Raw genomic sequence first — 13,729 nt, 5'->3', positions numbered from 1 at the left:
ACACGCCAGGACCCCTGCCACCACAGATCCTGCAGCTGTACGCCAGCACACGCCGCACAGGTACACGCTACACACATGCTACACGCCAGATACACGCTACACACATGCTACACGCCAGATACACGCTACACACATGATACACGCCAGGACCCCTGCCACCACAGATCCTGCAGCTGTACGCCAGCACACGCCGCACAGGTACACGCTACACACATGCTACACGCCAGATACACGCTACACACATGATACACGCCAGGACCCCTGCCCCCACAGATCCTGCAGCTGTACGCCAGCACACGCCGCACAGATACACGCTACACACATGCTACACGCCAGATACACGCTACACACATGCTACACGCCAGATACACGCTACACACATGATACACGCCAGGACCCCTGCCACCACAGATCCTGCAGCTGTATGCCAGCACACGCCACACAGGTACACGCTACACACATGCTACATGCCAGATACACGCTACACACATGCTACACGCCAGATACACGCTACACACATGCTACACGCCAGATACACGCTACACACATGCTACATGCCAGATACACGTTACACACATGCTACACGCCAGGTACATGCTACACACATGCTACACGCCAGGTACACGTTACACACATGCTACACGCCAGGTACACGCTACACACATGCTACATGCCAGATACACGCTACACACATGCTACATGCCAGATACACGCTACACACATGCTACATGCCAGATACACGCTACACATGCTACACGCCAGATACACGCTACACACATGATACACGCCAGATACACACTACACACATGATACACGCCAGGACCCCTGCCACCACAGATCCTGCAGCTGTACGCCAGCACATGCCACACAGGTACACGCTACACACATGCTACACGCCAGATACACGCTACACACATGCTACACGCCAGGTACACGCTACACACATGCTACACGCCAGGTACACGCTACACACATGCTACACTCCAGATACACGCTACACACATGCTACATGCCAGATACACGCTACACACATGCTACACGCCAGATACACGCTACACATGCTACACGCCAGATACACGCTACACATGCTACACGCCAGATACACGCTACACACATGCTACACGCCAGATACACGCTACACACATGCTACACGCCAGATACACGCTACACACATGCTACACGCCAGATACACACTACACACATGATACACGCCAGGACCCCTGCCACCACAGATCCTGCAGCTGTACGCCAGCACACGCCGCACAGGTACACGATACACACACGCTACACACATGCTACATGCCAGAGATACACGCTATACACATGATACACACATGATACGCACCAGATACACACAACACTCCAGATACACACTACACTCCAGATACACACTACACTCCAGATACACACTACACGCCAGCCACACACAAGATTTTGGTTGATCATGTTTTCCGTGTTGTGTGTTGTGTGTGTGTTGTGTGTTGTGTGTGTGTGTGTGTGTTGTGTGTGTGTGTTGTGTGTGTGTGTGTGTGTGTGTGTGTGTGTGTGTGTTATTCCCCGCTCACGGTTGTGTGTTTCTGTCAGAGGGCAGCGGTGGCTCCGACACTGAGATGATGGACACTGGAGCACGAAACTCCGACAGCGAGAGCGACACAGACGACGACAGCGACTCTCAGGACGACAGTGGCGGAGAGAGAGACAACACAGATGCTGGCGCGAGAGTGACAGCTGATCGCCACGACGACCGCGATGAGGAGCGAGACCGGGGCGAGAAACACACAGGTGACCTTCACTTACTGATATATGAGTACTGTAACCCCAAGGTCTTTCCCCTGACGGAGACAGAATTAGGGTACAGACATAAACTAAAAATACATGTTTTCTGAAGAAAATGTGACTGGAACTTAGAATTAATATAATTTAAATACTAAAGTGTCGTCTCATGGGATATTTGAGTCAGATTTATAAAGGCATCTTTACTTTTGACCATCGGGATCAAATACATAATCCGACACTGATAAAGATATGAATGTTGCACTGTGTGTGTGTTTCCCTCAGGTCGCAGTGTGCGGTTCGCAGACATGCCTCCGCCCAAAGACAAGAGGAAGAGGAGGGTGGTGAAGACGAAGAGCATCACACCTCTGCAGGCCATGATGCTCCGGATGGCAGGTGTGTGTTGGTCAGCACTGATAAAGAGCTTGAGCTCGCTCTCACACAGACAGCAGTGGCTTACAGACGAGTGTGTGTGTGTGTGTGTTCAGGTCAGTCTGTCCCGGAGGAAGAGGAGGAGGAGGATGAAGAGGAGTACTCGGACTCTGAGGAGTCGGATGCTGAGGACCAGGTCTCTGCCGAAGCTGCTCAGTCATTGGTCAATCCCAGACTTCCTGCTCCATCGGCACCAATGGCAGCGCAGCAGCCTCCTCCACACATGCAGGCTCCACCAATCACAGGGCCTCCTCCTTTAGGACCGCCTCCTGCTCCTCCAATGAGGCCGCCAGGCCCGCCGTCCGGCCCACCCCCAGGCCCGCCTCCCGGTGCGTTACATCACTCATCATCATTATGCTAATGAGCAGCTCATTACCTCTGGAGTCCTTAATAAAGCACTGAATGTAGCAGTGAAAGTAATAATGTTAGTGACTGTGTTGTGTTGCAGGCGCTCCCCCGTTCCTGAGGCCTCCTGGACTCCCCGGGTCCCTCAGGGGCCCGATGCCTCGTCTGCTGCCCCCAGGACCCCCCCCGGGTCGCCCCCCCGGCCCTCCCCCGGGCCCCCCACCGGGCCTGCCTCCAGGACCCCCCCCCAGAGGGCCCCCGCCCCGCCTGCCGCCTCCAGCTCCGCCAGGTGTGTGTGTGTGTGAACGGCTCATAATAGGGATCTGACGACTCACTCAGCTCACCATGGCATACGTTTCACTTTTTTTTTTACACATTAAGAATCAAGACAAATTATAAATGAAAAAGTGTCCTATTTTAACTTTTTCGCATTGTTTTATACATTTTTAATATATTTTTTGTAATAATGTCAAGTCACCTTTATTTACATAGCACTTTTTACAGTACAGATTGTGTCTAAGCAGCTTTACAGAGAAACAGGGAAATAGTGCAACACAGTTTGTTTCCAGAAGGTGATTATTAGTCTTCGGGAGGTCAACATCCCTAGCACATGATAATGGCCACACTGATGCTCTAATGTGTTGTTGGTTTGCAGGAATGCCTCCGCCCCCCCCTCCACCCCGCTCCGGCCCCCCCCGCATGGCCCCTCCCCTCTCGCTGTTCCCGCCCCCGCTCACTCCCAACGTGCTCAGTGCTCCGCCCAGCCTCCGCCAGAAGACTCCCTCGGCTCCGCCCCCCTCCGGCGACGCCCCCCAGAGCTCCGCCCCCCTCCCGCCTACCCCCAGAGGCTCCACCCTGCAGATGCCGCCACCCCCCGGCACCTCCGCGCACCCGCTCGCCCCCACCATCGAGAAGCGGGCCACGGTTGCGGGCGGCTCCGGTCCGGCCTCCGCTCAGCCGGGGGGCGCCACCATCTCCGCCAAGCCCCAGATCATCAACCCCAAGACGGAGGTGACGCGCTTCGTGCCCACGGCGCTCCGCGTGCGCAGGGACCGGGCCGGCGGGGCCGGAGGGCCGGAGAGAGCCAGCCGGAGGGAGGAGGAGCCCCGACACCAGGCCGCCGCCCACCCGAGCCAGCCGGACCGGCCTGCGCCGCCCAGCATGAAGACCAAGGACCAGATGTACGAGGCCTTCATGCGGGAGATGGAGGGCCTGCTCTAGCTACTCTCGCTAGCGGCTCCATGTCCGCACGCAGTGGCGCTCGCTTTAGAAGCTCTTTTGTACCTTTTCTCTTAGCAGCGTCACGTGATTGTGTTTTATCTGTAAACATGAATAAAAATGTCAAACCCCTGCCGAGTCGCTTTGTTAATGATGTTGGTAACCCAGGGCTGTCTGCAGCGTGTTCATCACCACCTGAGCTGGGTTAGCGCCGCTCACGGCTGGCGGCGGAGCTGAGTCTGTGTTCCATAGACTGTAAACAAATATGGACGTAGTGTCCGTGGCGTCACCCGTTGGTTTCTGAAGACCGTTTTTGAAGCCTAAAGTGGGCGTGGCCGACCGTCGCCATCTTGGCAGCGCGTCACTCCCAAATTTATTTATTTATACAGTCAGACAATGAGCTGAGGTGACGTGACGGCTAACAGACAGCAGACAAACGGCTAATGATGACTAATGACCACAGCAGTGGGAATCCACCTGTCACTCAAAAGTGGACACGCCCTTAATTATGCAGAACTTCAAGGCTTAATATAATGTAAACGGATGAGTTATAAAACAATTCACCCCCTCACAGTCGTCATGAAGGGCAGAGTTAGCTGTATAGACCAAAGCCACTTTTAGCTCCAGGCTGTAAACGTGTGTTTTTCTGCTGTAAAGTTGGGCATTTCATCATGGAGGAGATGCAGATCTGACTCTCTTCTGCAGCCGGCCTCTAGTGGCCAGTGGATGAACTGCAGTTTAACTCTCTTCTGCAGCCGGCCTCTAGTGGCCAGTGGATGAACTGCAGTCTAACTCTCTTCTGCAGCCGGCCTCTAGTGGCCAGTGGATGAACTGCAGATCTGACTCTCTTCTGCAGCCGGCCTCTAGTGGCCAGTGGATGAACTGCAGTTTAACTCTCTTCTGCAGCCGGCCTCTAGTGGCCAGTGGATGAACTGCAGTCTAACTCTCTCCTGCAGCCGGCCTCTAGTGGCCAGTGGATGAACTGCAGTCTAACTCTCTTCTGCAGCCGGCCTCTAGTGGCCAGTGGATGAACTGCAGATCTGACTCTCTTCTGCAGCCGGCCTCTAGTGGCCAGTGGATGAACTGCAGTTTAACTCTCTTCTGCAGCCGGCCTCTAGTGGCCAGTGGATGAACTGCAGATTAACTCTCTTCTGCAGCCGGCCTCTAGTGGCCAGTGGATGAACTGCAGTTTAACTCTCTTCTGCAGCCGGCCTCTAGTGGCCAGTGGATGAACTGCAGATTAACTCTCTTCTGCAGCCGGCCTCTAGTGGCCAGTGGATGAACTGCAGTCTAACTCTCTTCTGCAGCCGGCCTCTAGTGGCCAGTGGATGAACTGCAGATTAACTCTCTTCTGCAGCCGGCCTCTAGTGGCCAGTGGATGAACTGCAGTCTAACTCTCTTCTGCAGCCGGCCTCTAGTGGCCAGTGGATGAACTGCAGTCTAACTCTCTTCTGCAGCCGGCCTCTAGTGGCCAGTGGATGAACTGCAGTCTAACTCTCTTCTGCAGCCGGCCTCTAGTGGCCAGTGGATGAACTGCAGTCTAACTCTCTTCTGCAGCCGGCCTCTAGTGGCCAGTGGATGAACTGCAGATTAACTCTCTTCTGCAGCCGGCCTCTAGTGGCCAGTGGATGAACTGCAGATTAACTCTCTTCTGCAGCCGGCCTCTAGTGGCCAGTGGATGAACTGCAGTCTAACTCTCTTCTGCAGCCGGCCTCTAGTGGCCAGTGGATGAACTGCAGTCTAACTCTCTTCTGCAGCCGGCCTCTAGTGGCCAGTGGATGAACTGCAGTCTAACTCTCTTCTGCAGCCGGCCTCTAGTGGCCAGTGGATGAACTGCAGTCTAACTCTCTTCTGCAGCCGGCCTCTAGTGGCCAGTGGATGAACTGCAGTCTAACTCTCTTCTGCAGCCGGCCTCTAGTGGCCAGTGGATGAACTGCAGATTAACTCTCTTCTGCAGCCGGCCTCTAGTGGCCAGTGGATGAACTGCAGTCTAACTCTCTTCTGCAGCCGGCCTCTAGTGGCCAGTGGATGAACTGCAGTCTAACTCTCTTCTGCAGCCGGCCTCTAGTGGCCAGTGGATGAACTGCAGTTTAACTCTCTTCTGCAGCCGGCCTCTAGTGGCCAGTGGATGAACTGCAGATTAACTCTCTTCTGCAGCCGGCCTCTAGTGGCCAGTGGATGAACTGCAGATTAACTCTCTTCTGCAGCCGGCCTCTAGTGGCCAGTGGATGAACTGCAGTCTAACTCTCTTCTGCAGCCGGCCTCTAGTGGCCAGTGGATGAACTGCAGTCTAACTCTCTTCTGCAGCCGGCCTCTAGTGGCCAGTGGATGAACTGCAGTCTAACTCTCTTCTGCAGCCGGCCTCTAGTGGCCAGTGGATGAACTGCAGATTAACTCTCTTCTGCAGCCGGCCTCTAGTGGCCAGTGGATGAACTGCAGTCTAACTCTCTTTTGCAGCCGGCCTCTAGTGGCCAGTGGATGAACTGCAGTCTAACTCTCTTCTGCAGCCGGCCTCTAGTGGCCAGTGGATGAACTGCAGATTAACTCTCTTCTGCAGCCGGCCTCTAGTGGCCAGTGGATGAACTGCAGTCTAACTCTCTTCTGCAGCCGGCCTCTAGTGGCCAGTGGATGAACTGCAGTTTAACTCTCTTCTGCAGCCGGCCTCTAGTGGCCAGTGGATGAACTGCAGTCTAACTCTCTTCTGCAGCCGGCCTCTAGTGGCCAGTGGATGAACTGCAGATTAACTCTCTTCTGCAGCCGGCCTCTAGTGGCCAGTGGATGAACTGCAGTCTAACTCTCTTCTGCAGCCGGCCTCTAGTGGCCAGTGGATGAACTGCAGTCTAACGCCGGTTTCACACTGCACGCGATAGCAGAGCGTGAGCAGAGCAGGAGCAGTGCGTATGGTGAGCAGGAGCAGGACACGCGCGTTTTGCTTTCACACTGGCAGCGTTTGTCACGCGCGGCTGAACCGCGGCTTGTGTACAGACAGAGTACTCTATAATGGATAAGTTGGCATTGCTTTATTTCGTTTTCAAATACATTTAAGAGAAAAGACTTGTCAAGAAGCTTATTTTATTAATCATTTCATTTATATAACTTTTGATTCGTCTTTGTTTTTATTGTTCAGGGCAACAAGTTTGTTTTTGGACATTTGTTTTCTTTTTAAATTGCTGTTGATCATTTGAGTGACTGTTTAAAACACAATAGATATCATCAATGCACTTTTTGGATAACACTGCGGTGTATTTTGCCCATGATCAATGCGTGTCACTTTAATTCAGCGTAAGCGGCGCGTTAAAAATAGACTGGGCGCCGAAACTATCGCTGCACTGCTGTTCCTGCTCTGCTCCTGCTACGCGCTGCCGCGCCGCTTCTGCGTGCGATGTGAATGCACTCATTGAATAACATGGACGCCGAAAAAAATACGTGCTGCGCACGCGCCGCTAACGCTTGCGGTGTGAAACCGGCGTAACTCTCTTCTGCAGCCAGCCTCTAGTGGCCAGTGGATGAACTGCAGTTTAACTCTCTTCTGCAGCCGGCCTCTAGTGGCCAGTGGATGAACTGCAGTCTAACTCTCTTCTGCAGCCGGCCTCTAGTGGCCAGTGGATGAACTGCAGTTTAACTCTCTTCTGCAGCCGGCCTCTAGTGGCCAGTGGATGAACTGCAGATTAACTCTCTTCTGCAGCCGGCCTCTAGTGGCCAGTGGATGAACTGCAGTCTAACTCTCTTCTGCAGCCGGCCTCTAGTGGCCAGTGGATGAACTGCAGTCTAACTCTCTTCTGCAGCCGGCCTCTAGTGGCCAGTGGATGAACTGCAGATTAACTCTCTTCTGCAGCCGGCCTCTAGTGGCCAGTGGATGAACTGCAGTCTAACTCTCTTTTGCAGCCGGCCTCTAGTGGCCAGTGGATGAACTGCAGTCTAACTCTCTTCTGCAGCCGGCCTCTAGTGGCCAGTGGATGAACTGCAGTCTAACTCTCTTCTGCAGCCGGCCTCTAGTGGCCAGTGGATGAACTGCAGATTAACTCTCTTCTGCAGCCGGCCTCTAGTGGCCAGTGGATGAACTGCAGATTAACTCTCTTCTGCAGCCGGCCTCTAGTGGCCAGTGGATGAACTGCAGTCTAACTCTCTTCTGCAGCCGGCCTCTAGTGGCCAGTGGATGAACTGCAGATTAACTCTCTTCTGCAGCCGGCCTCTAGTGGCCAGTGGATGAACTGCAGTCTAACTCTCTTCTGCAGCCGGCCTCTAGTGGCCAGTGGATGAACTGCAGTCTAACGCCGGTTTCACACTGCACGCGATAGCAGAGCGTGAGCAGAGCAGGAGCAGTGCGTATGGTGAGCAGGAGCAGGACACGCGCGTTTTGCTTTCACACTGGCAGCGTTTGTCACGCGCGGCTGAACCGCGGCTTGTGTACAGACAGAGTACTCTATAATGGATAAGTTGGCATTGCTTTATTTCGTTTTCAAATACATTTAAGAGAAAAGACTTGTCAAGAAGCTTATTTTATTAATCATTTCATTTATATAACTTTTGATTCGTCTTTGTTTTTATTGTTCAGGGCAACAAGTTTGTTTTTGGACATTTGTTTTCTTTTTAAATTGCTGTTGATCATTTGAGTGACTGTTTAAAACACAATAGATATCATCAATGCACTTTTTGGATAACACTGCGGTGTATTTTGCCCATGATCAATGCGTGTCACTTTAATTCAGCGTAAGCGGCGCGTTAAAAATAGACTGGGCGCCGAAACTATCGCTGCACTGCTGTTCCTGCTCTGCTCCTGCTACGCGCTGCCGCGCCGCTTCTGCGTGCGATGTGAATGCACTCATTGAATAACATGGACGCCGAAAAAAATACGTGCTGCGCACGCGCCGCTAACGCTTGCGGTGTGAAACCGGCGTAACTCTCTTCTGCAGCCGGCCTCTAGTGGCCAGTGGATGAACTGCAGTCTAACTCTCTTCTGCAGCCGGCCTCTAGTGGCCAGTGGATGAACTGCAGTTTAACTCTCTTCTGCAGCCGGCCTCTAGTGGCCAGTGGATGAACTGCAGTTTAACTCTCTTCTGCAGCCGGCCTCTAGTGGCCAGTGGATGAACTGCAGTCTAACTCTCTTCTGCAGCCGGCCTCTAGTGGCCAGTGGATGAACTGCAGTCTAACTCTCTTCTGCAGCCGGCCTCTAGTGGCCAGTGGATGAACTGCAGTTTAACTCTCTCAGTGTTTAGAGAGAGAGACAGCGAGGTTGCCGCTCGCTGAGGAGCTACTGAGGGTGGAGTTCACACGCCGGCTCGACATCAGAGTCTGAGTATAGAGTAACTCGCCAAGTAAACAGTATTCTGCTTAATTATGTACATACATTAGTGTCTGAACTTAACACTTGACATCTTCACCCTTTATTCAATACTATTAAAACGGTGAAAGATTTTGTGTAAAGCATATTGTGTTGGGAAATATATTTACTTTTTGAACAATTCTTCTAAAAAAAAAACATTTCCTTATAATTTGGTTTAAATAAACTTGTGCAAGCTGTGCTTGTCACATTAGGATAAATACAAATGCTATTTTTAAGTAATTGCCGAAAGATGATGAAATATGACGTACGTATATTTACACTAATTTGTAATGGTTTGGTGTGAATAGAACTCAAGTACAGATTCCACATAATAGTTTCTCATTTAGGGTTTGTGTCATTTTTTTGAAGTAATTTCCATTTAATTCACAATCGATAAACACAGCGTTCAAATCCAGTCTTGCTGCTCTTTCACACACACACTCGCGCTGTTTGCTCCCCCTCCGTCACTTCCGCTCGAGGGCGGAGCTTCAGCAACACGTGGGTAACGCGCCGCAAACATGGCGGATCCTAGAGAAGCGTCTTCAGATGAAGAGAAGAAACACACACGCAGAGCCGAAGACACACACACCGAAGACATGGAGCCGAGCGAAGACACACACACCGAAGACATGGAGCCGAGCGAAGACACACACGCCGAAGACACGGAGCCGAGCGAAGACACACACACCGAAGAGACACACAAGAGCTTCAGAGACCTGGTGAGGCGCGCACACAGTCAGTCTTCATCACTCTCGGTTATTATTATTATAAACACGGGCTGTTTACTTTAGTGCCCATTAGTTTAGTGATGCGAAACTGATCTCTCTGACCCAGAGAGGCTTTGAACGCTGATATTGTGTTGATTTCACTAAACTGGTGCGCGTTCACAGCCTGCTGGTCAAACACGAGAAGCGCGCGCACGTCAGTCCGATAATATTGTGTAATATTTCACCTAATTAAGTACACTTAATAGTCAGGTTATTATATACACAGTGTGCGGTTTCTGTGTACATTATACTTGTGTATATTGGCCAATAAGTACATATTTCTATAATAATTATAATATAATTGTATAATAATTGTATATCGGCTTACTGTGACTGATAAGAAGGTGTGAAACACGTATATTAACACACACACACACACACACACACACACACACATACATGTCTGGTGCACTATCTTTGTGAGGACTCTCCATAGACGTAATGGTCTTTATACCGTACAAACTGTATATTCTGTCCCCTTACACTAACCCTACCCCTAAACCTGCCCATCACACACACACACACACACACACACTAACCCTACCCCTAAACCTACCCATCACAGGAGACTTTCTGCATTTTTACATTTTCAAAAAAACTAATTCTGTATGATTTATAAGCTTTTGTACCCATGAGTTAGGGTTAGGGTTAGTAACCCATGACCTCAATTTAGGTCCCCACGCTGACACGAGTCCCCATGAGTCTGTGCGCTTTCAGGTTTAAGTCCCCAGAACGCGATGCTGTGATCATCGGTGATTCCATTGTTCGGCACGTCCATGCTACATCAGGTAAAAGTAAGGTGCACAGTCACTGCTTTCCTGGTGCTCGTGTTTCTGAAATCGCTGCTCGCGTTCCCGAGATTCTGAACGATAACGAGCGCGTCGGAACTTTGGTATTGCACGCGGGAGTGAACGACATCAGGCTGCGCCAGACGGAAGTTCTGAAGAAAGACTTCAGGAATCTGATCGATACGATACGCAGCACATCGCCTGATATAACGATTATTGTGTCAGGACCGCTTCCCACGTACCGTCTAGGACATGACAAGTTTAGTAGATTATTCGCGCTAAATGAATGGTTAACGTCATGGTGCACTGAGCAGAAACTGCTCTTTGTAAATAATTGGAATCTGTTTTGGGAGCGTCCTAGGCTATACCGTGCTGATGGCTTACACCCAAGCAGATTCGGATCGGATCTTCTGTCAGATAACATCTCCAAAACGTTAAATACCTTTTGACTAGTAACCAAAAGTCCAAATCATAGTCTCTGCTGCACCAAATTAACTGATATAAATAGTGTAGAATATTGCATAGAAACTGTGTCTATTCCTCGTTTAGTGCGATCAAATCATAAATCTACTGCAGGATCTAGGAAAAATCTAATTGTTATTAAACCAGAAAATGTTGCTATTAGTGAACAAAAACAATTTTTAAAGCTAGGTCTTCTAAACATTAGATCACTCACACCTAAGGCAGTTATTGTAAATGAAATAGTCACAGATAATAGCATAGATGTACTTTGCCTTACTGAAACCTGGCTTAAACCAAATTATTATTTCGGTTTAAATGAGTCTACTCCAGCAGGATACTCCTATAAGCACGAGCCCCGTCTGAATGGTCGTGGCGGCGGTGTTGCAACAATCTATAGAGATATTCTCAATGTTACTCAGAAAACGGGTTATAAGTTTATTTCATTTGAAGTACTTGTACTAAATGTTACGCTCTTAGATGATAGAAAAACATCCCTATTATCTCTAGCCTTGGCTACCGTATATAGACCGCCTGGGCCTTACGCTGATTTCCTAAAAGAGTTTGCAGATTTTCTCTCAGATCTATTGGTCAATGTCGATAAAATATTAATTGTTGGAGATTTTAACATACACGTAGATAATCAAAATGATGCGTTAGGGGCTGCGTTTATAGACTTATTAAACTCCTTTGGGGTTAAGCAAAACGTTACCGGACCGACTCATCGTTTTAATCATACACTCGATTTAATTATATCACATGGAACCGATCCAACCGATATAGATATCATTCCACAAAGTGATGATGTCACTGACCATTACATGGTAACTTGCATATTACGTACCCCGGTAATATATCATGCTGCGCCGCGTTATCGATTAGGCAGAACAATCCTTCCATCCACCATAGATAATTTTTCAAACAGCTTATCGGATCTGTCTCAGCTGCTCAGTGAACCCAAACAAACAGATGAACTAGACGAACTAACCAGCACTATGAGCACCATTCTCTCTGGATCATTGGATATTGTTGCACCCATTAGATTAAAAAAGGTCAGAGAGAAAAGTAAAGCACCATGGTACAACAGTACTACGCGTGTTCTAAAGAGAGAAACCCGTAATTTAGAGCGTAAATGGAAACAAACCAACTTAGAGGTCTTTAGAATCGCATGGAAAGACAGTACGTCACGTTATAAAAAGGCCCTAAAAGCGGCCAGGGCTGAGCATCTCCGCAAACTAATAGAAAACAACCATAACAATCCTAAGTTCTTATTTAACACCGTGGCTAGACTAACAAATAAACAGATGTCTCCTGAACAAAATATTCCATTACAGTTTAGTAGTAATGATTTCATGAATTTTTTCACTGAGAAAATAGAAAACATCAGAACCACAATTGTAAACGTTCAATCTTCAATCGCGCCTTATAATTCAGCCTCGATTATCACCCCGCAAGAACAATTACAGTGCTTTACAACTATAGAACAAAGAGTTAAATAAACTTATCATTTCCTCTAAAACAACAACATGTTTATTAGATTCTATACCAACTAAACTATTGAAAGAAGTGTTACCTATAGTGGAAGAGCCTCTCCTCAATATTATTAACTCGTCTTTATCTTTAGGTCATGTTCCAAGAACATTTAAATTGGCAGTTATAAAACCTCTCATTAACCCTTAATCGCTGTTTGGGGTCATTATGACCCCAATGGACTTTTCTTTCATTTTTTAAAAATGTTACCTTCATATCAGAGGCATGAAACTCTGGGACTTTTACTAAATAACCTATCTAAACATGCACAAAAAAACTGGGCTTGATTTGGTTGTTCTAAAGGTGTGTAAAAAAAAAATTTACCGTTTAAGCTGTTTGGGGTCAAAATGACCCCACATTGAAAATGAATGGGAAAATTAAAAAAATGACTTTTTTTTATTTTGTTTGTCAAAAAAATAAAATTAAATCCATTATAAATCTGAAAATTTATACATATAAACCAAGGTCTGGTCCTAGAGCATAAATAAAAAGTAGAACGAACTTTCTATCTCACACACACACACACACACACACACACACACACACACACACACACAAACACATAAACAAACACACAAATGTATGTGTTTGCAACAGAGAGCATTTTTACAGAAATTGGTAAATAAAATAAACAAAACTGGCATAAATCTAAAAAAATTTACATTTAAATCAAGGTCTGGTCCTAGAGCATAAACCCAAAGTGGAACGAACTTTCTATCTCATACACACACACACACACACAAACACACACAAACACACATGTATGTCACTGCAACAGAGAGCATTTTTATAGAAATTGGCAAATAAAATAAACAAAACTGGCATAAATCTTAAAAAATGTACATTTAAATCAAGGTCTGGTCCTAGAGCATAAACCCAAAGTGGAACGAACTTTCTATCTCATACACACACACACACACACACACACAAACACACACATGTATGTCACTGCAACAGAGAGCATTTTTATAGAAATTGGCAAATAAAATAAATAAAACTGGCATAAATCTAAAAAAAAAAATACATTTAAATCAAGGTCTGGTCCTAGAGCATAAACCCAAAGTGGAACGAACTTTCTATCTCATACACACACA

At 48.3% G+C, this 13,729-nt stretch overlaps 2 protein-coding genes across 3 annotated transcripts in view; both read left to right on the top strand.

Annotated features, from left to right (window-relative positions):
* Positions 1 to 3,900, top strand: part of wbp11 (WW domain binding protein 11) — an 18,304-nt gene extending 14,404 nt beyond the window's left edge. The window contains exons 8-12 of the mRNA XM_081376003.1: positions 1,585 to 1,782; positions 2,059 to 2,169; positions 2,262 to 2,534; positions 2,654 to 2,839; positions 3,206 to 3,900. Coding sequence (XP_081232129.1) covers positions 1,585 to 1,782; positions 2,059 to 2,169; positions 2,262 to 2,534; positions 2,654 to 2,839; positions 3,206 to 3,771 — 1,334 coding nt within the window. The 3' untranslated portion in view covers positions 3,772 to 3,900. The remainder of the gene's footprint in view (positions 1 to 1,584; positions 1,783 to 2,058; positions 2,170 to 2,261; positions 2,535 to 2,653; positions 2,840 to 3,205) is intronic.
* A 5,614-nt stretch (positions 3,901 to 9,514) lies between these two features.
* ddx47 (DEAD (Asp-Glu-Ala-Asp) box polypeptide 47) overlaps positions 9,515 to 13,729 on the top strand; it is a 39,208-nt gene continuing 34,993 nt past the window's right edge. Inside the window, exon 1 of one of the 2 annotated variants that reach the window (XM_081354317.1) lies at positions 9,515 to 9,810. In XM_081354317.1, coding sequence (XP_081210443.1) covers positions 9,610 to 9,810 — 201 coding nt within the window. In that variant the 5' untranslated portion in view covers positions 9,515 to 9,609. The remainder of the gene's footprint in view (positions 9,811 to 13,729) is intronic. The other variant, XM_081354318.1, reaches the window with a different exon arrangement.

This window comes from Scardinius erythrophthalmus, assembly GCF_964197995.2.
Source record: "Scardinius erythrophthalmus genome assembly, chromosome: 1".
Lineage (NCBI taxonomy): Eukaryota > Metazoa > Chordata > Actinopteri > Cypriniformes > Leuciscidae > Scardinius > Scardinius erythrophthalmus.
The sequence above is the reverse complement of the archived record's forward strand: the minus strand, read 5'-3'. Positions and strand labels throughout refer to the sequence as shown.